The sequence below is a fragment of the Talpa europaea genome (genome assembly GCF_964194135.1).
Source record: "Talpa europaea genome assembly, chromosome: 9".
Lineage (NCBI taxonomy): Eukaryota > Metazoa > Chordata > Mammalia > Eulipotyphla > Talpidae > Talpa > Talpa europaea.
The window spans coordinates 78848388-78868243 of NC_140076.1; the positions used below are offsets into that span (position 1 = coordinate 78848388).

Consider the following 19856-nt stretch of genomic DNA (forward strand, 5'->3'; position numbering starts at 1 on the left):
CGCCGGTCACCCTCTGCCCGTTCGTATTTTCCTCTTCGCTTGCCCTCCTCCCCACCTTGCCCCGAATATTGTTAAATCCTAATTCGGGGGACCTTTTGCGCCCTGTTCCCTATCTGCCGTTTATATGGATTTAGACAGTTCAACAGGGGAGCTCGCTGGGTTCACAATGAAGTGCTCACATATTTGAGGAACTGATGCAATAAAACTGAGCAGGTCTCTCTTCCTGCCCCATCAGATGAGCATTCCTATCTGATGCATTCCACAGGTTTGCCTCCATGCATTCCAAGGAAAAGGGAGATAAACAGCAGTTGTTGACAAAGCAAGATTTCCCCCACCTGAAATCTCAGATACCTCCTTTTCCCGCGTCAAAAGGACTTGCTGACCCTTCCCCGCCCCCCCTTTGCAGACCCTTGCCCATCTTCCCTTTTTTTCCCTCTTTGTATAAATAACCTTGCACTCTGCCAAAGAGCAGGACGGTTGCACGAATCTGCTGCCCTCCTCAGTTTGTCAACAAATTAAATTACTTTCCGTCTCCTCAAACTCTTGTTTCTCTTTATTGGCTGAGGGAAACTGAGGCGGGCCTTGGAGATCAGAACAAGTGATTAAATACACCTGCAGCCCTTCCCCCCAACTCCCACCCGTACCCACCAGGCTCCTTTTATTTCCCCCCTAGCATTTGTATGTATGTGGGGTGTATTTAGTGGTCTGACATCCTTACCAGATTTTACCTATGTGAGGAAAAGGGTCGTGTTTGTTTTGTTCATTGCTGTAGCCCCAGTCTAGCCCATGGTAGGCCCTCAGTAAATATTCCTTAAAGGTTGAAGGGAAATTCCTCTGGCTTTAGAGCTGAGAACTGTTCTCCTCCACTTCAAGCTGGCCCATCTAACCCCTTCCCGAAGATATTATGGTCTCTTCACTTATGACCAAATAAGATTTCTCCTCAAATAAGGCAAGTTGGGAGTGAACAGCCTTCACCACCACTGCCAGACCCAAAGGAAACAGCCAGCTACTGGCGAGAGAAGAGCCTTTAATGAAAGTGGAGTAGCAGGCCTTCATATTTTTGCGCCCTTGCTAGCGGATGGGCAAGGCTGGGAGTGTGAAAAGTAAAAGTAGCGTGAGGGGGAAGCAGGGCAAACAGGTAGGTCTGATGGGGTGGAGGGGAAGGGCGCTGCCCATTGGAGTTGTCTGTTCAACTCTCCCAGAAGAAGCTGTTACAGGCCACCGTGAGGGCAGCTATCAGCACCACATACTCCTGGAAGTCCACTTCCCCATCTCCATTCTCATCTAGCTCCTTCATCAGCTTTTCCACAGTTTCGGAATCCTTTTGACCCTGTAGAGGGAGAGAGATTGATTGCAGGGAGACATGTAGCACTGAGCTGGTCAAGAAGGATGGTTGATTAGGGAGAAGGAGGCAAAGACGTGCAAGAGAGAGAAAAATATCTAATTACCAGCCTCATCTGGCTGCCCTCCTCAAAATTAACAAATACTTGTCGCCTCCTATTACCTACAGAGTGAACTCCTTAACAAGCAGAGTACTAATAACAAATCCTCAATGTGACATGCACTACTCTAGAAATTTTACAAGGATTTCTAATTTAATTCTAACAAATGGTATAAGGTAGGTTTCATTATTGTCATTCCAAAGAAGAAATAGATTGACAACTAGTGGTTAAATAACAGACTCAAAAGTCACACTGCTAGAAAGTGGCAGAGTCAGAATTTGAACCCAGGTCCAATAAAACCCCAAAGCTGGTATCCTTTCTACTGGCTTCTATAGCCTACTTTTTTGCATCCTTGGCTCCAATAAAAACTACTGAGCATGTTTCATTGTTGTTTTTCTCCCATGCTTTTGTTCATGTAGAGATCTTAAGAGATCTCTGTATCTTAATAATCTTCCAGTGGAAATCCATGGTTCTTTGGAGAAGCCAAAGACCACTTCAGTCAGGTTAATAGTCTCATTATTCTTTTTGTCACTTCTGTTAGGTTCTGAGTACTTCCTGGTGTTCTTGCTTTGCGTTCAGTGTCAGTTTTTCCCTTCTAGACTGTGAGCCTTGTTATTGATGCTTCTGTACAGGACCTATTACTGACAGGCAGTCGGGACATTTTGACTTGAACCAGGAGCAGTAGGAAGCTTAGAAAAACTCAGAGGAGGGAGATGACAGGGAGGCGCCTACTCTGTTTCCCTGCCCCTCTCCCAAGGCACCCTATTACTCCCACTGTACTCACATCCAGGAAGCCAGCAAGTTCAGTCTGCAGCAGCTCTTTGAGCTCCTTCTTGCTCAGCTTGTATTTGTCTCCCTCCTTGCCCGAGTGGGTATGGAACACATTGATGAGAGTCTCCATCGCTGTCTCCAGTTCAGAGCTCATTGTGCAGCTCACCTACGCACCCCACAAGAGGAGTGAGCTGGGAACCATGCTCAGGGTATCTGGGGTTGGGGTGAGGGGAACCCTCAAACCTAATCCTGATTCCATAGCCCGAATAGCTATGAGATCAGAGTTTTACTGTAACTTATCTGTCCCTACGATTTTACATTCCGGGGTGCCCAAACAGACGTAAATCTAGATCTGTTCCTATGTTCTTTAATCCATACCCCAGCCAGAGGGAGTCAGAGTTGGGCACGTGGAGATGAGGTAGCTGCAGCTGGGTTGGCTCTGGAGGCCCACAGTGGACTCTGCAGTGACTCTTGGCTGCTTGGGCAGACACTGAGGAGTGTGAGGCCCACAGGTGGAGTGGTCACAGGACCTGAGCAGATTTCTTCTCTCCATTTTTATCCTGGACCTTGCCCGTCTAGCACAGCCAACCTCTGCTCTGGAGATGGTGGGCTGGGTTCCCCTCTATGGTCTTGACCCTGTTCCAGCAAGGAGCTGTCCTTGTTCTTTGGCAGTCTAAGGACAAGGTGGCTTCATGGGGAGGGGGATTTTTCACTGCCTCCGAACTTCCTATCAACAGACTGGGGTCTCTTTTGGTCTTTTAACTGTTCTTTCCTGAACATGTCACTTTGGTTTCTCTGGGGGTGTGTCTCTAATTTGGTTCCTCTTACTATGCATAATCAGACCTTCCATGGGGGGGAGGTGGGCGTGGGAAGGGAGAGGAATGTTTCCACCTTTTCCCTGGATCCAGGACTCCTATGGAGGGCAAGGGCCCTGTGAGTACTTGTCCCCACTGCTGTGCACTCCTGTCCCCAGGCTCTACCTGACTGATGCGTGGATGGTCACGGTATATGTTCGGGAAGATAAAGGGATGAACACATAAGGTCATCTGAATTCAGGGGGCTGGGGGAGAGGGGAAAAATAGAGGGGTCTGTTGAGGAGAGAGATATGCCAAGCCAGGGGACTGTTTCCTTCAGCCCTGGGACAGTCAACTCCGTAGCATCGGGGGCAGCTCAGGTGTCTCAGATCAGGTGTCCCCATCTTTCCCCAGGCCTGAGAGCTGGACAATGGGCGCTGATCGAATGACACCCCACTCTTCAATGGGCCCTTGTGAGTGTCACCTGAACTCCGGACATGAGAAGCACTTGTCACAGAGACATGGAGGAGCTGGAACCCAAGCTGGGGCTGATGGAGGGGATAAGAGGGTATGTGAGGGAGGGGTGCTGGTGGATGGGTTATGGGCCTCACCCATCAGGGGCACCTGGAGGTAGTCTGGAATTTTATGTAGGGGGCAGTTCTGAAAGGATCTTGGCAGGGAGGGAGCAGATGGAAAAACAAAAAGAAAATAATTGGGGGGAAGAGGGATCTGGAGGTCTGTACCAAGAAAGAGGAGAGGAGAAAGCATAAGTCATGTGAAGGGAGAGTTGGAATTAGGTAGAGTACCCCAGTGCCCCTTCCTGATAGCTCATGGTCCATGCTCTGCTACCCCCTGGGTAGCAGACTTCCCTGGGACCTGAGCTCTTGGCAAGGCTTCATGGGGCTGGCAGAAAGTAGGCTGGAAGGGGCCAGGGAGAAGCAGCTGTTCTACTTGCTTTCTTATTCTTACCCCATGGAAAGCAAGCAAGAGCTGGATTCCCTCCTTAGCACCTGGGGTATTGAGGGAGCCTTGGGGGGCACTTGACCGTCTGTGGTGGGGGCTGGTATCCTGGAAGCTTGCTGGTTGGGTTCCCTACTGGTTTCCTCATCCACTGACTCCAGCTCTCTCAGACCTTCACTGGCTTCTCCTTATCACCTTCCAAACCCTGTCTTCTTCAACTCTTCCCAGACCCTTAATGAATTATAATGCTATCATCTCCAGACTCTCGGAGCCCCTCTGAAGTTCCCCCAAGCTGACTGGGTCAGCGGAATACTCACTGTTAGCTTCAGCTTGAAGATGGAGAAGTTTCCGGACAGACCGACAGGCTGCAAATGTGGCTACCAGCTGTGTAGGGAGACCTGTCTTTAGTGTCTTTTCCCTGCAACCCCACCTCCGCACCGGCTCCACCCCTTCACAGACATACAGCCAGTGGGGCAAGGGGCCAGGAGTGGACAGAGGCGCCCTCTGTCTCCTGGGCTAGAACAGGCCGCCCTGTGTCCTCCAGCCTCAGTTGGCTCCCTCCCCCACGACTGCCCCCCACGCCCAGCGAGGAAGGTGGGAAAGGTCCTGGGAGAAATGCTGAGAGCCTCCTGCCCTTCTGCCCTGCAGTGTCCAGCAGCCAGCCAAGGAAGGGGAAAGATGCTACTGAGGGGCTCAGCCCAGGCTCCTTTACTTGGCCTCAATGGGGGGAACCCTCAGTGAATAATTTAGTCTTGGATCTCCCCTGAGGGGGTTCAGCCTGACACTTCACTAAAAGCTTTCACCTCTATGGGGGTCTCAGTGTGCATTCCTTTCCTGTGGATCTTTCCTTCTCTCTCTCTCTCTCTCTCTCTCTCTCTCTCTCTCTCTCTCTCTCTCTCTCAGTATTTATTTATTTATGCATACAAGAGCTGGGGTGTAGGCCAGAGATTGGGGGGCGTGAGGGGATTCACCAGAGACAGAGTGGGGAGCAGAACAGGTAGATCTACTGAAATACACTGCTGAGGGGAGCAGCGGGCAAGACAGGAGAGGTCTGCTGTGCCATGTGGGCACCTCCCTGGCTGGGGATCTAGCTTGTGCAGCAGTGGCTGTGAATAGCCTAGTAGTGCTGCGTTTTAACCCCTTGCGCCACCAGGGAGACCCCCTCAGGGAGGGCCCACCCCCCGGGAGGGCCCCCCTCACCCCCCCAACCCTGTGCGGAGGTTTCAGTCCTGAATCCTCTGAGGGGATGGTGGTCTACAAGGTCTTTTCCAGAATTTCACAGAGGGGCACTCTGGTGTTTCTTAGAGCCATCCTCAGGGCTGAACTGCCTCAGTTCTTTCAATCTGCTGTACTGGGGGTGAGGTGGGCAACAGACCTGAATTGGGAGGGGTGATGTTCTAGGACCCCGTGAGAGAACTGTCCAAGCAACTTCGGAAAATTTATGCCCCCCACCAAGTGGGGGCGCCAGTGGGCTGGGTTGGGGAGCAGGGTTCCTGGCCCGCTTGCTGGAGGGGAGGGAGAAAAGGGAGGGGGCGAAAGATGTGATTGGGCGGGGTTCTCCGGAATCTACGGGAAACTTGACTCCTCCGGGTAAGGGAGGGCTCTTTCCTACCTCCTGGGGCGCTTATAAACCTCAGCCCCTGAGGCGCCTGCAGGCTGCAGCCCACCTCCTAGCCCCGGTGAGTCGCAACCCCCCAACCCGGGAGGGAGTCTGGCAGCCTTTATCCTGCCGGGGCTCCCGGGTCCCTCCCCCGAGCCTGCTCACTCTGGGATCCAGGAAGTGACTTTGGGAAACGGAGCAGCAGCCCCCGGGACACGGGGGCGGGGGAGAGGGGATGGCGAAAGGGCGCAGAGGGCCGGTCCCAGCCTCCAGCTGCTCCCCGCCCCTTCTCCCCCCGGGCCGGCTGTGCTGGTACCAAAGCCCTTCCTTGGTGCCAAAGCCCTTCCTTGGTGCCGGACTTGCACAGTCCCATTCAGCACCCGGTGGCCGGCAGGAGGGGTGGGGAAGGCCCGTGGGGCGCAGCCCACTCACTGACCAGCTGCCCCTGAGGAGTGGTGGGAGTGGGTGACAGCGAAGCCGAGTCTGTCCAGACGGAGACAGCCCTGACCGCAGCTGGGCTTTTGCCAGAGCCCTGGCTTATTGCTGGGAAGAGCGGTCAGTGAGTGTAGGCCTAGTGCCACAGGGTGGAGACCCAAGTCCAAACAAAAACAAAACTTTGGAGATAAACAACCTCATGACCCTTTGGACTGGGTTAGACTCCAGGAAAGGGCCCTGGAGGCTGACACCCTACAGAGGGTCCCCTAGACTGAGGACTCCAAAGAACTCAGGCTGAAAGCTTCCTCCCAGAGAGAGGGGACTCTGGGATTGAAGGACCACCAGAGAGGGATCCCCAAGATGCAGACACTTTATAAGGAGCCCTGTACTGTGAGACCTCCAGAAGAAGAGGTTTGGAACTGAACACCCTTTTCCCTACCTTCACAGACTTGGGACTTGGGTCCCCTGCCCCAAGCTCCATCCAGCTCTCCTCTCTCTTTTTCCATAATGCCTCTCCAGGCAGGTGGCAAAGCCCAGGCAGAGTTGCTCTGCCCAGTCCTGATGCTCCCTCTCAACTTCTCCCTCCCTCAGGTCAGCTCTGTGAGGACTTCTGCTCCAGGGTCCCAATGGCTGCTGAGCCACTGACTGAGCTGGAGGCAGCCATCGAGACTGTGGTGACCACCTTCTTCACCTTTGCAGGGCGGGAGGGCCGCAAGGGCAGCCTCAGCATCAATGAGTTTAAGGAACTGGTCACTCAGCAGCTGCCTCACCTGCTCAAGGTAGGTGGGCATCTGTCAATTGAGGTTTTTAAGGCACCGGCTGTAGGACACTGTAGATGTGAGATGTATTAAATAACAAAAATCTAACAAAGTTAATTTAATTAATCACTCTCCCACCCCCCAACCAAGTTTATTTATATTTTTTTCTCTATTTATGCATATAAGAGCTGAGGTGTAGGCCAGAGGTGTGGGAGGTGAGAGGATTCACCAGAGACAGAGTGGAGAGCAGAACAGGCAAATTGACTGAAATACACTGCTGAGGGGAGCAGTGGGTGAGACACGTCTGCTGTGCCATGTGACTCCCTGGCCTGGATGGAACTCACTGGCTGGTAGCTTGATAGCGCTGAGACTTTAACCCCTGTGCCGCCAGGGAGGCCCCCCCCCAACCGAGTAAATTTAAAGATCTAATTGGCAGTACCCCAACTAGCAAACAGCAAACAGAAGGGTGTGGCAAGAAGTTGTATGAATGAAGGTTTTTTTTTTTTAAAGATTTATTTATTTATGCGTATAAGAGCTGGGGTACAGGCCAGAGACAGGGGAGGGGTGGGATGTGAGAGGATTCACCAGAGATGTAGTGGAGAACAGAACAGGCAGACTGACTGAAATACACTGCTGAGGGGAGCAGTGGGCGAGACAGGAGAGGTCTGCTGTGCCAGACCTCTGTGGGTTGCTCCCTGGCCGGCGGGGGATCCAACTTGTGCTGCAGAGGCTGTGACTTGCTCCCCTTGCACCACCGGGAGGCCCCAAATTAAGGTTTTATAGTTAGAAGAGGCCAGGACATTTTGCAAAAGAAAAGGTTTACTTCAGACAAGGCCACCTCCCATTAGGGGAAGGTGGGGTCCTTTATGCGGATTACCTGAGTAGTGCTGACCTGGAAACCCCAGATAGATGGATTTAAATTTCCACTTTTGGGAGAGACTAAAATGGCAGCTAGGTTAGGTATTAAGTCTTAGCATGAATGACTCCATTTTGAGCCTGTTTCTTTTTTTTTAAACAGGTGAGATTGCTGAACGTGCTAATGCTAATGTGACCTTAGAGGTGTTGTGGAGAAGCTATAGGTGACTGCATGTAAATGGTCCTTGTGTTCTAGCCTGCAGGCAGGGTGGAGGGGAGGGGGTCAAAGAGAAAGAGAGAGAGAGAGAGAGAGATTGTGTGTGTGCATGTTACTACATAAGAAAAACCCTACAGCATTGTGAATTATTGGGCTTTGTGCTCTCATCAGATGATGCTATTGGGTTCTTTATTCCGTGCTTCTCTGGCCTTATTTCCCTAATGCAGGGGGCTGGACCCAGATCTGACTTGCTGGAGGTTCATAGACTCTCAGAACTAGAAGGAGGGCAAGAAAAAACACAGTCCAAATTTCTCACTTCACATGTATGGAAACTGAGGCCCATCTATGAGAAGGGGTTTGTCAAAAATTAGACACTGACGAATTCATGAGTCCTAGAATCTCAGTGTAGAGGGGCATCCCCCTCTGGGAATCATCTCAATAAAGCACCTGACAAGGTCATTCCTTCTCTCCTGGTAAAAATTAAATTTCACCCACTCTTGGGTTGGAATGTCATCCTACGCTAACTGCTTTTTTTCATCCTTTCTGAAAATTTACAGGCACATAAAAGCAAGTGAATATGGATTTTTTGGTAAAAAAAAAAAAAACATAAATGATTCTTTGAAACTAATAGTCTGTCATCTGTGAAATCTGTGAAATCCTCAGATCCTCCTTTCCTCTTCTCAAGGAATCTCAGGCTCTTCCCTGAAAATAAACTTCCCTGTAGCTTTGTTGAGTGACTGGTGTCCAGTGCAGGAGAAAATTCCCTGTCCCTCCAGATTCTTCTTGGGCATCGGGCAGGTCACAAAGGAAAAATCAACTTAATGGCGTGTGTACGGGGGAGTGACAGTAATCATACAGATCTCTTTCAGTTGGAATGAAAAGGATTTGAATCCTAAACCATGGATGAGATGGGGGCCTGGGACTCGGAGCAGAGTCAGGGGCTTCATGTGACAAGGAGGGAATGACTTCGTTTTTTCTCTAAAAGGAAATATGTGTTTTTTAGAAAGGACATGTTTACTGATAAACCTCCATCTGGCTGATAGCTTCCAAACTGCATTCTTCTGAGTGATTAGAGCTGTGATCTATTCTTTGATTAGGGCTGGGGAAAAGGTTTAGTTAGGAAACAGTGATCCCTTCTTCGATTAAGGGTAGGGCAAAGGGACTAGGGCAAAGGCAAGAGCTTCTCCTTAGCTTCCAGAGTCTTCCTTGTTCTCTACTCAAAATAAACTGCCTGCCAGGGCAGGGTCTTGAGGAGACCAACTCTGGGAATCTTGGGGTGGTCTGATTTGACCTCTTTGCTTTTCATGACTGCTTCCAGATCTGAGTTGTTTCTTCTTCTTAGGATGCTAAGCTCCTTGAAAGCTCATGTAGCCCTGGTCACCCATCTTACTCCATTTCTTATGGTTCTTCAGCTCCTGTCGTACTGATTTTCTTCTCATCCCCACCACTTCTGTCATATCCTTAGTTTCTGCATGGACAACTCATCCAACACCTGGTCCTTTTAGTTTATTCAGCTCCTCCCTTCCAAACATTCTGTCCTCGTGTATCAGCACCCCATTCCTCTGTTCATGCGTCACACCTTGTCATAACCAAAATATGCACCACTTCTAAAAACCTCAATGTTAAGCTTCCCTCTCCCTGTCTGCCACCTCCTGGCATTCCAGGTCTGTTCCTTTACCTAGTCCTCTGCTCCAGCATTTCCTTGACTCCAGTGGCTGTGGCCTCTGAACCACCTGGGGCCTCTGCACCTGTGTGTGTACGGCCTCTCTTAAGTACCTGTGTGTGCATAAAAGAATTGGATAAGGCCTTCCTGCATTACTGCCTAAAGACAATGGCCCACATCACAAGGCAGCTGGGGATGCCCAGGTAGCTGTTGACTGATTGTGTGGCCATAGTCTGAGGTCTGGGAGTAGCTCAGAAATTACACCAAGTACCTGCATGGGAAGTCCTCCCTGTGTACGTGGCCGGCATGTCCCCTCCAGTTCCCCATAAAGTTGATTACCCTTTGTCTCCCCTGGGCCTTGCTTCTCCTGTTATTGTCACATAATTAATCATGCTTGTTTGTTACTACTAATAAATAGCAAGAGGGAGGCCTCCCTGGTGGCACAAGGGGTTAAGTCTCAGCACTATGATGCTATGGCCAGCCACTGCAGCACGAGTTCGATTCCTGGCCACATGGCACAGCAAACCTCTCCTCTCTTGCCCGCTGCTCCCCTCAGCAGTGTATTTCAGTAGATCTGCCTGTTCTGCTCCCCACTCTGTCTCTGGTGAATCCTCTCACCCCTCGCACCTCTGGTTTGCACCCAGCTCTTATGTGAGTAAGTAAATCTTTAAAAAAAAATAAAAAAGCAAGAGGGCTGCTCACTGAGCAGCAGAGTCTTGCCTTGCAAACCTGCTCCATGACTCGTGAAAGAGAAGCTCTTCACTTACCGTTCCGTTGCAGACTTAGAGGTCTGTGGGGCTACTGTGTAGCTGATTCGGACGTCCTATCCCCTTCACTGGGCTTGAGGAATGGCTGACGTGTCCCTGGTGTCTATTTTAAGTCCTTGTTTCCTGTTTCATGTCCCTGTTCAGGTGCCAACTCTGTTGGGTCGCGAATGCGCCAGCACTTCCCTGGGGATATGCTGAGGGACCAGTAATGGGGCAGGTTTGCAAGGCAAGACTCTGCTGCTCAACAAGAAGCTCTCTTGCTTTTTATTAGCAGTAATAAACAAGCATGATTGAAATTATGTGACAATGGCAGGAGGAGCAAGGCCCAGTAAAATTGATTACAAAGGGTAATCAATTTTATGGGGAACTGGAGGGAACATCTTGTCTTCACATACAGAAAGGACTTCCTGTGCAGCTGCTTGGTGTAATTTCTGAGCTATTCCAGACCACGTCAGACTATGGCCATACAATCAACTGCTACCGGAGCATCCCCAGCTGCCTTGTGATGTGGGCCATTGTCTTAAGGCAGCCATGCAGGAGGGCCTTATCCGATTCTTTCACACACACTCAGGTACACAGAGAGGCCATACATATACAGGTGCAGAGGCCCCAAGTGGTAGAGAGGCCACAACTGGCCTTAAATCTCTTGATCCAATCACTTTTCATTTCCCATCATCATTCCTTGTGTCGTTATTTCCCTTCTTACTGAGTTGGGGTATAAGTCTCCTCATTATAATGATTCTCTCAATTCCCTTGCTTATGTTTCTTTCCCAAGCCATGTTAAACCTCACATTTCACCTCCATTAACCCGAATCCACCATTCTGTACTTGCATAATAGACTCTAACTGAAGAAAACTGCATTGTCATGTAGACTTGTCTTGCTTTAAATCTATAACCTCAAGTCCCAGGGAACCCTTGGCAATGCCCTGCCATTCTGCCACATTTCCCTGGTCGATTTATTTGTTAGATCCTTCAGATGATTTTTTCACAACTTTTCCTCTCTTCTTGAACTCCATTTCCTCTTTTCACTTTCTCACTCTTGCTGAGAAATTTTCTAATTGAAAAAATAAGAGCAATCGGGAAACTTCTAGGTGCTCCTTCACCAAACCTACCAACTGGCCTTCCTTTCTCTTCCCTTGAATGATCTGTCTCTGCTTCTGTGGTGAACCCAACACTAGTGCCCTGGGTCCCATTCCCTCTCTCATACATAAGGACTTTCTCTTCCAAAGAGTCCCTCTCTCTTTCTTGCAGTCACAGCATTCCCTTCTCTGCTGGTTTACAAATATGCTGTAGTATCTTCCATCTTAAAAACAAAACAAAACCCTTGGCTCTGTAATTCCCTCCAGCTCTGCCTTATATCTCTGCTCCCCATTAAAGCAAAACTCCTCAAAGGCTGCGAGAGGTGTTTATACTTACTCCTGTCATTTTTCCTTTCTTGTCGTTGAAGCCTCATCCACTAGTGATTGAGGAAGTTAGGAAATAGGTACAGGTAGTTAGTTAGTTAGTTTTATAGACAAGCCCATTTATTAAACTGAATACAAAACAGTGCCCCAAGCCCAGGTGCCCCAGGCCCATTTATCATTCTGAATAAGGAACAATTAGTTGGAGTCTGGGTGCCCCCAAGCCAGTAAAAATTGAATTCAGAATACCAACACAATAACACAATGCTAAAGCAATGGACAAAAGCTCACTCCGAGAAAGCAGGCCAGGTAACCTAGGAGACCCCATGGGCCCCAACCAATAAGGAAGAGACACAAGGATGACACCCCCCAAAGGCTGAACTCTTACTCCTTGTCCACTATAACCATATAAACATTTGATTCTTGCCCCAGCAGCAACCCACTGGGGAACCCTCTCTGTGCAGAGAGCTTTCCTGTCCTTCTTGCTTTCCTGCTGAACTCTGGTTTTGAGGTTAAATTCTTTCCTCAGGATACAAGAAGCAAGAGCCCCCAGGGCCCCCAGACCGCAGGCCTGATTCACCAGGTGTTTGCTAGGCCCATTCCTCCTTTAATTCAGATTTCTGCTCAAATGGCAAATCCTCAGCTTGACCTTCTTTCACCACTGGGTAGAAAAGATCACTGCTCTTTCCTTCCTTTATTCTGCTTTATTTTCTTTCAGAACACATTCATTATGACTTGACCTCCATTACACAAGTGTGCGTTGCCAAGAATGTAAGTCCCATGACGAAAGGAATTTGTTTACTCTTTTATCTCCAGCACTCAATATTGTCTGACTCCTACTATGTGTTCAGTAAAATATTGAGCAAAATTGTAAAATCGTTCAAAAAAAAGGTCAAAATTGTTGAGTGAGTGAATGTTGAAACACATTTTACTGTGGTCAGTCCTTTGTTGATGGAAGTCTCTTCTGTGATCATTTTTTCCCTGTTTACAAACTTCCTTGTGTATACATTTTTATGGGAAAATATTTACATAGGGTAAATATGTGGTAGTAGAAATATTAGATCAAAAAGCAAGTTTTTCTTAATTTTTATAGACATCACTAATCTGGTTCCTAACAAAGTTGTTCCAGAATACATACCCCAACAGTGTATGTGAATGCCTGTTTTCCATGTCTTTGCCAACCTAATATGGGAAAATGCTATTTTGTTCTGATTTACACTTCCTTACTTCTAGGTAAATAGAGCACTGAAACAATATTTTTTGGTGGACTTGTTTATTGCTTTTTTGCTGAATGCTTGTTTATTTCTTTTTGTTTGATTTCGTATAGCTCCTTTTAGGATGGTGAAATTAACTTTTACTATATGTGTTGCAACTAGTTTCCCCTAATTTCCTCTTTGTCCTTTGACTTTGTGGTAGTTTTCCCTATACAAGATATGAGAAATGTTTGTTATTAAATCTGTGAAACTTTTTCTGAATGACATCTGTGTTTTATGCCAGGCTTTGGAGTCTTTCCCAGTCGGAGATGGAAACTCCTATTGATATGAAATACCACTTTTAAGCCTATTCATCAGCACATGGCAAGCTTATCAAACAAAAGAGAAAAAGGAAAGAGATGTCTGCATAAACACAGGCAGGCAGGAGAGCTGCTGAAATACCATTTTTATTATTTATAAAATTCCCTTGTGTGTTTCCAGTCTATTATGTTTCATTCATCTGTTTATTATTTATTTAGCAACAATCTCATTTAGTGACTACAGTTTTATAATATGTTTTAGTAACCAACAAGGTTGGTTCTCATTCTTATATTTTCGAATTTTACTTAGTGGATCTCACAGTTTACTTTTCAAGAATTTTAGTAACTGGGCCACCTTGTTGATGCAGGGGTTAAGTCTCAGCGTTATCACCATGATAGCCCACCACGGTGGCCTGAGTTTGATCCCTGGTCGGGGAGTTAACCCACATGGCACAGCAGACCTCTCTTGTCTCACTCACTCCTCCCTTCAGCAGTATATTTCAGTGGATCTGCCTGTTCTGCTCCCCACTCTGTCTCTGGTGAATCCTCTCACCCCTGCACCTCTGGCTTACACCTCAGTTATTGTATGCATAAGTAAATAAAAATAAATCCTTAAAAATGAATTTTAGTAATATTTAATCATGTTAAAAAGAATCCTATTGATATTTTAATTGGAATCAGTTCAAAATATATCCTAGGGAAAATAGACATTGTTATACTATGAGTCTTTTGCTTAAAAAAATAAGTATGTTTTTCTGTGTATTCAAGTTTTCTTCCCTCATTTCAGATTACTTCACCGAAGCTCAATAGATTTCTGCATTTATGCCTAAATGCTTGCTTTTATTTTATTTTTTATTTTTTTAACTATTATTATTTTAAAAGATTTATTTATTTTTATACAAGAGCTGGAGTACAGGCCAGAGGCACAGGAGGGTGAGAGGATTCACCAGAGGCAGAGCAGGGAGCAGAACAGGCAGACGACCGAAATACACTGCTGAGGGGAGCAGCAGGCGAGACAGGAGAGGTCTGCCACGCCATGTGGGACTCTCCCTGGCTGGCTGGGAATTGAACTGGCGCTGCAAAGGCTGCGAACAGCTTCACAGCTCTGTGCTCAACCCGCTACGCCACCAGGGAGGCCCCATTTTATTTTTTAAACTGTTTTATTTTATTTTTTTAAAAGATTTATTTATTTGTGCATACAAGAACTGGGGTATAGGCCAGAGGTGCAGGTGGTGAAAGGATTCACCAGAGACAGAGTGGGGAGCAGAACAGGCAGACTGAAATACACTGCTTAGGGGAGCAGCGGGTGAGACAGGAGAGGTCTGCTGCACCATGTGGGTGGCTCCCTGGCCAGGGATCAAACTTGTGCTGCAGTGGCTGTGGATAGCTTCATAGGTTGTGTCTTAACCCCTTGCGCCACCAGGGAGGCCCTTTTTTAAATTGTTTTAAATAGGATCTTTCTTACTATATTTTCCAACTAGTTAGCATTCATATAGCTAAAAGGTGATTATTATTATTTTTTGAATAAACACTTTATTTGTTCTTGAATAGAAGAACTGTGGTGTAGGCCAGAGGTACTGAAGGTGGAGTATTCACCAGAGACAGAGTGGGGAGCAGAACAGGTGGATCTACTGAAATACACTGCCAAGGGGAGCAGTGGGCAATACAGGAGAGGTCTGCTGTGCCATGTGGGTTAGTTCACTGGCTGAGATTGGACTCAGGCCACAATAGTTATAGGCTGAGACTTAACACCTAGGCCACCAGGGAGGCCCTAAAACGTATTGGTTTTATGTATTAATATTGTTTTTTTTTAAAGATTTATTTGTATATGCATACAAGAGCTGGGGTACAGGCCAGAGATGAGGGGGGTGAGAGGATTCACCAGAGACAGAGTGGGGAACAGAACAGGCAGATGTGCTGAAATACACTGCTGAGGGGAGCAGTGGGCAAGACAGGAGAGGTCTGCTTCGCTATATGGGTTGCTCCCTGGCCAGCTGGGTATCGAACTTGTGCTGCAGAGGCTGCGGATTGCTTCATAGGCGGTGCTTAACCCCTTGCACCACCAGGGAGGCCCTATGTATTAATATTGTAATCAGAAACGTTAGCATTTCTATTTTTGTTTTAGGTTTTATTTATATATTTTTGCATAGAAGAACTGGGGTGTAGGGCAGAGGTGCAGGGGTGGGGTGTGTGTGTGAGAGGATTCACCAGAGACAGAGTGGGGATCAGAACAGGCAGATGTGCTGAAATACACTGCTGAGGGGAGCAGCGGGCAAGAAAGGAGAGGTCTGCTATGCCCTATGTGGGTGAGTTCCCTGGCTAGAGATCAAACACAGGCCACCGTGGTGGGCCATCATGGTGATAGCTCTGAGACTAACCCCTAGGCCACCAAGGAGGCTCACTTTATCATTGTTTCTTTTTTTTTTTTAAAAAGATTTATTTATTTATGCATACAGGCCAGAGATGCAGGGGTTGAGAGGATTCAACAGAGACAGGCAGGGAATAGAACAGGCAGACTGACTGAAATGCTGAGGGGAGCAGCGGGTGAGACAGGAGAGGTCTGCCTCGCCATGTGGGTTGCTCCCTGGCCAGCAGGGGATGGAACTCGTGCTGCAGAGATTGCGGATAGCTTCACAGTGCTGTGCTTAAGCACTTGAGCCACCAGGGAGGCCCACTTTATCATTTCTAATAGTGTTTTTTTTTTATTTATATGATAACATTTATTATGGCTTTTTGTACATTGTCTTCCTTTAACCTCAATCTAATAGTGTTTGGGGGAAGGAACAGAGAGTAGAGGATAAGAGCATAAGCTCTGAGTCTGAAAATCTAGGTTCTTACTTTTTCTTCCTCATTTTATTTAATCTCTGAGCCTTAATTTCTCATCTGTGACATGGACTCAAAATAATACCTTCCTTGTTGCATGGGTCATGCATTTATTCAATCAATTTTTTTTGGCACCTACTATGTCCTGTCATGACACTGTCCTCAACTTTGGGCTACAGTGGTGAACAAGTAGACACAGTCCCCATGCTTGTGGAGCCTTTAATTTTAGCAGATTGTGAAGATTAAATGAAGTAAAGCATGTAATGTGTGTAGCATAATGCTTGAACAGTCAGCACTAATAAGTGCTTACACTTGTTGAAATGTTGCCCATTATCACTCTTGGTTTTTTCCTAGGTATGCAATTACATAATTGCTAATATAATATGAGGTGTCCTTGATTCTTCTTTCCTAATACTTATACTTTTTATTCTTCTTTTTACTGATTGTATATTTTCCCCTAACCCAATATAATGTTACACTGGGCAGGTTTGCCTGGCAATGCTTATAGGACTTTACAATTAAGCATGATTATGCCTTTTAAAAAAGTCTTGCTTAGTTCTTCTGTGAATTACCTTTGTGCTATTTACAGATTTGGGAAGTCTTGTCTACCTTCATCCAAATGTTGAACATGGAGCTCTGCACCCTTATTTGGTTGTGATTTGTCATCTGTCAATAACTGTTTTGATCCCTTTGGTCCAGCTTGTAGCATCCTTTGATTTCACAGGCCTATTGTGAGAGACTTTGCCAAGGGCCTTCTAGAAAACCAGATACCCTGCCATTTCTCTGATCTAGTGGCTAGTGGTCTGCTGGGGAAATGCAAATGAACAGCTAAGTGTCGTGAAGGTCTCCAGCTTTGTGGGTGGGGAGGTGGCCTGAGAAGGATGAGGGGGTTGGAGAATCCATGCCTCCAAGGGTTCCCCGAGTATCTTTGGGCAAATCAATAGGTGGTGTGGTGGTGGGCTGGAGCCCCCCATGCAGGTGAGGGCCCAGCATGTGCATCTCTTCCTAGCAACATGGTCGGTGGCATCATGTTTGCGATTAATGATTGGCCATGGTGGGAGGTATTCACACCATAGCAAACACTAAAAGTTATGTTCTCCATGTCCCTCTGCTGCCCCCTGGGAGTGGATACCATGGCAGTCTGTCCTGAAGGTGTGGGGGTGGTGCTGAGGGAAAGGAATGTTGACTGGAAATTCTTCTTTTCCTCCTTATCTGAATAACTCTTCCTTCTAATTCCATCCCCACCCCGCCTTTTGGTGTCTCCTCAGGATGTGGGCTCCTTAGATGAGAAGATGAAGAGCTTGGATGTGAATCAGGACTCAGAGCTCAAGTTCAACGAGTACTGGAGACTGATTGGGGAGCTGGCAAAGGAGATCAGGAAGGAGAAATCCCAGGAGATTCGGAAGAAGTAAAGTCAGCTCGATGGGATGGGAGTCAGGGCAGGGCTGGGCAGGACCAGGCAGAACCCCACTCCTCCCAAATAAAACTTCTTCCTTGAAACACAGATGTTTCTTATTCATACTTAACACTGATTTCTTCTGAGACTGTTATAGAGCAACCCCGATATTAAACGGGTTCCTGGCTGTGCGTCCTCACCCGAGCGCTTTAAAGGGACTTACGAATACTCTACTACAGACACACGCAAAAGGGTTAATAAAAGGTTTATTTACAAGAGAAAAAGAAATAAGGAAAATGTACAACTCAGGGAGAAAATAGGGAAATAAAGTCTTTAATGCGTCCTACCCGATCCGACGACCTGGAAACCCAAAGTCACTCTCAGAGCTGGCCGGTCGCTGCGAGCTGGCCGAGAGCCAAAAATGGAGAGCCCCCCCAAAGCCCACGTGTCTGCCTTTTGTATCCACCTGGCTGCTTAACCCCACCCTCAGGTCCCAGCCACCTTCCCTTTGGTGGTGATGGGATTTGGAGTTCCCAGTGTCTTTGGCTTTGACCTGGGGTGGGGGTGGAGTCCACAAAGCCTATATGGAATTTGCTTTGGGACATCCTTTTCCCCCTAACAATTCTAGGGGTTCAGAAAGCTCTGCCCTCACCTGAGGGTGGATACAAAAATTATGAGCAACTAAAAATTAGGACCAGGAATGTTATTCATCTTCCAATATTCAGTATCTGGCATCTAGCACCAGGTCTTTACAGAATAAATAAATGGTTGCTGGATGTCTGTGTGAAAGGTAGAGACAGACCTCTGGCACAGGTGAGGTGACTCCTGTCCCCCAGGTGCCTCCTGGTGTTCCTGGCTACCAGTTTTGTTCTTCCCAGGGTGTGTGCCATTGGTAGTAGTGAACAGTGTTGAAGGTTTGCTGTGCAGCACACAGAGGGCTAAACATTTTTTTTTTCAAAGCTCTATTCTGAGCTCTTTAAGCATATCTTTTATTTTTTAAGGTTTATTCATTTATTTATTTATACAAGAACTGGGGTACAGGCCAGAGGCGCAGGAGGGTGAGAGGATTCTCTAGAGACAGAGCGGAGAACAGAACAGGCAGACTGATGAAATACACTGCTGAGGGGAGCAGTGGGCGAGGCAGGAGAGGTCTGCCGCACCATGTGGGACCCTCGCTGGCTGGCCCAGATCCGAACCGGTGCTGCAGAGGCTGTGGACAGCTTCATAGCGCTGCATTCAATCACCTGCGCCACCGGGGGAGGCCCCAGAGGGCTAAACATTTTATCTGCATTATCTTAGTTTATTCTTACAGTCCATTGAGGTAGGTACTATTTTTTTTTTAATTTTTAAAATTTTTTTTGGTGGGACCCTCGCCGGTGGCCAGGGATTGAACTGGTGCTGCAGAGGTTGTGGGCAGCCTCGCAACCCAGCGCTCAACTGCTGCGCCACCAGGGGAGGCCCAGGTACTATTTTTTTTTAATTAAAAAAATTATTATTATTTTTTATTTTCTGGGTCTTTTCAGTTTATGAAGGAGTTACACATTATTTTCCAAGTTAAAAGCAGACCTCCAGTCGTTATGTTATAGGACAGGGAGAGGGGCAGCCCAAAACTCCGCAAACCTGCCTATTCTACATGGGTTCTGCCATCCGCCGCATCAACACAAAACATAGGAGACTTTAATGGGAAGGAACTTTAATAAAACTAGGAAACAATACAGGTAAGGCAAAGAGTCTAGTTTCTAAGTGAAGCACCCAAAGTTACCCGTCCCCTCGTGGGTAAAACTCCATCCATATGGGATCGGCCCAGAGCAAGGCCCCAAAGCCTGCCACAAGTCTAAAGCATCTTCCAGTGGGGACCCACAGAAAAGAGTCAGAAACAACCAGACAAGCCCGGAAGGAAAAGAGCAAAATCAACATCAAGATAAAAGCTGCCATGGTCACCTCTCCACGGGTCTCACCCACATCTGTGTCACCCAGTCCACGACCAAAAGACAAGCACAGTTTCTTTACGTGTCTCTAGGCTCCACACGCCTCCTCCAGGTCTCCTGGCTCCATCCTGCTTCCTTCCTCAGTCTCTTCTGCAGCTTCTCTTCCTGCTCAGCTCCACCCTTCCTTGGGTGGGGCAGGGAACCTGGAACCTCCCCCTTTCCTGGGGACCACCCTGTTACAATCCCCCCTTTCACTTGTTGCCACCATTTCCATGGTGATGAAGATCGAATATATGGAGGTTGGGATGCAGTCTCAGATGAACATTTTGTCAGGTTCCAGTGTGAAAGAAAACCAGTCTCTCCAGGTATTTGTCCATTGTGGAAAGCAAAAGTCCTCCACTCCAGGAAAAATAGTTCATCAGTTTAAGCCAAAAAAAATCTGGAGGTGTTAGCCAAAACAAGACAGCAGATATGTAAAAATTACAGGAAAAAAAAAATCTTAAAATGGTTCAACTGATGTAAAAAAAAAACCA

General features: G+C 47.4%; 2 protein-coding genes across 3 annotated transcripts; one reads left to right on the forward strand and one right to left on the reverse strand.

The window, feature by feature from the left end:
- Positions 1 to 1041: 1041 nt before the first annotated feature.
- On the reverse strand, positions 1042 to 10298 carry S100A1 (S100 calcium binding protein A1). Of its 2 annotated transcripts, XM_084242087.1 has the most exons (4): positions 10263 to 10298; positions 4285 to 4351; positions 2227 to 2379; positions 1042 to 1330 (listed from the first exon to the last, which is right to left on the reverse strand). In XM_084242087.1, the coding sequence occupies exons 3-4, from the start codon at positions 2365 to 2367 to the stop codon at positions 1190 to 1192; spliced, it is 282 nt and encodes a 93-aa protein (XP_084098213.1). In that variant the 5' UTR covers positions 2368 to 2379; positions 4285 to 4351; positions 10263 to 10298; the 3' UTR covers positions 1042 to 1189. The 2 variants fall into 2 exon arrangements, with proteins under 2 accessions (XP_084098213.1, XP_084098212.1); XM_084242086.1 differs by lacking the exon at positions 10263 to 10298 and having other exon boundaries at positions 4285 to 4385.
- On the forward strand, positions 5614 to 17415 carry S100A13 (S100 calcium binding protein A13). The gene is made up of 3 exons (XM_084242085.1): positions 5614 to 5646; positions 6594 to 6781; positions 17268 to 17415. Exons 2-3 carry the CDS (start codon positions 6629 to 6631, stop codon positions 17409 to 17411), a joined length of 297 nt encoding a protein of 98 aa, XP_084098211.1. The 5' UTR covers positions 5614 to 5646; positions 6594 to 6628; the 3' UTR covers positions 17412 to 17415.
- Positions 17416 to 19856: the final 2441 nt, after the last annotated feature.

Coding starts and splice junctions, on each gene's coding strand:
- S100A1 (XM_084242087.1), bottom strand. CDS start 2,367: ATGAGCTCTGAACTGGAGACAGCGATGGAGACTCTCATCAATGTGTTC. Junction 1,331..2,226: donor AACTTGCTGGCTTCCTGGAT/GTGAGTACAGTG, acceptor CTCCCTCTACAG/GGTCAAAAGGATTCCGAAAC.
- S100A13 (XM_084242085.1), top strand. CDS start 6,629: ATGGCTGCTGAGCCACTGACTGAGCTGGAGGCAGCCATCGAGACTGTG. Junction 6,782..17,267: donor AGCTGCCTCACCTGCTCAAG/GTAGGTGGGCAT, acceptor GTGTCTCCTCAG/GATGTGGGCTCCTTAGATGA.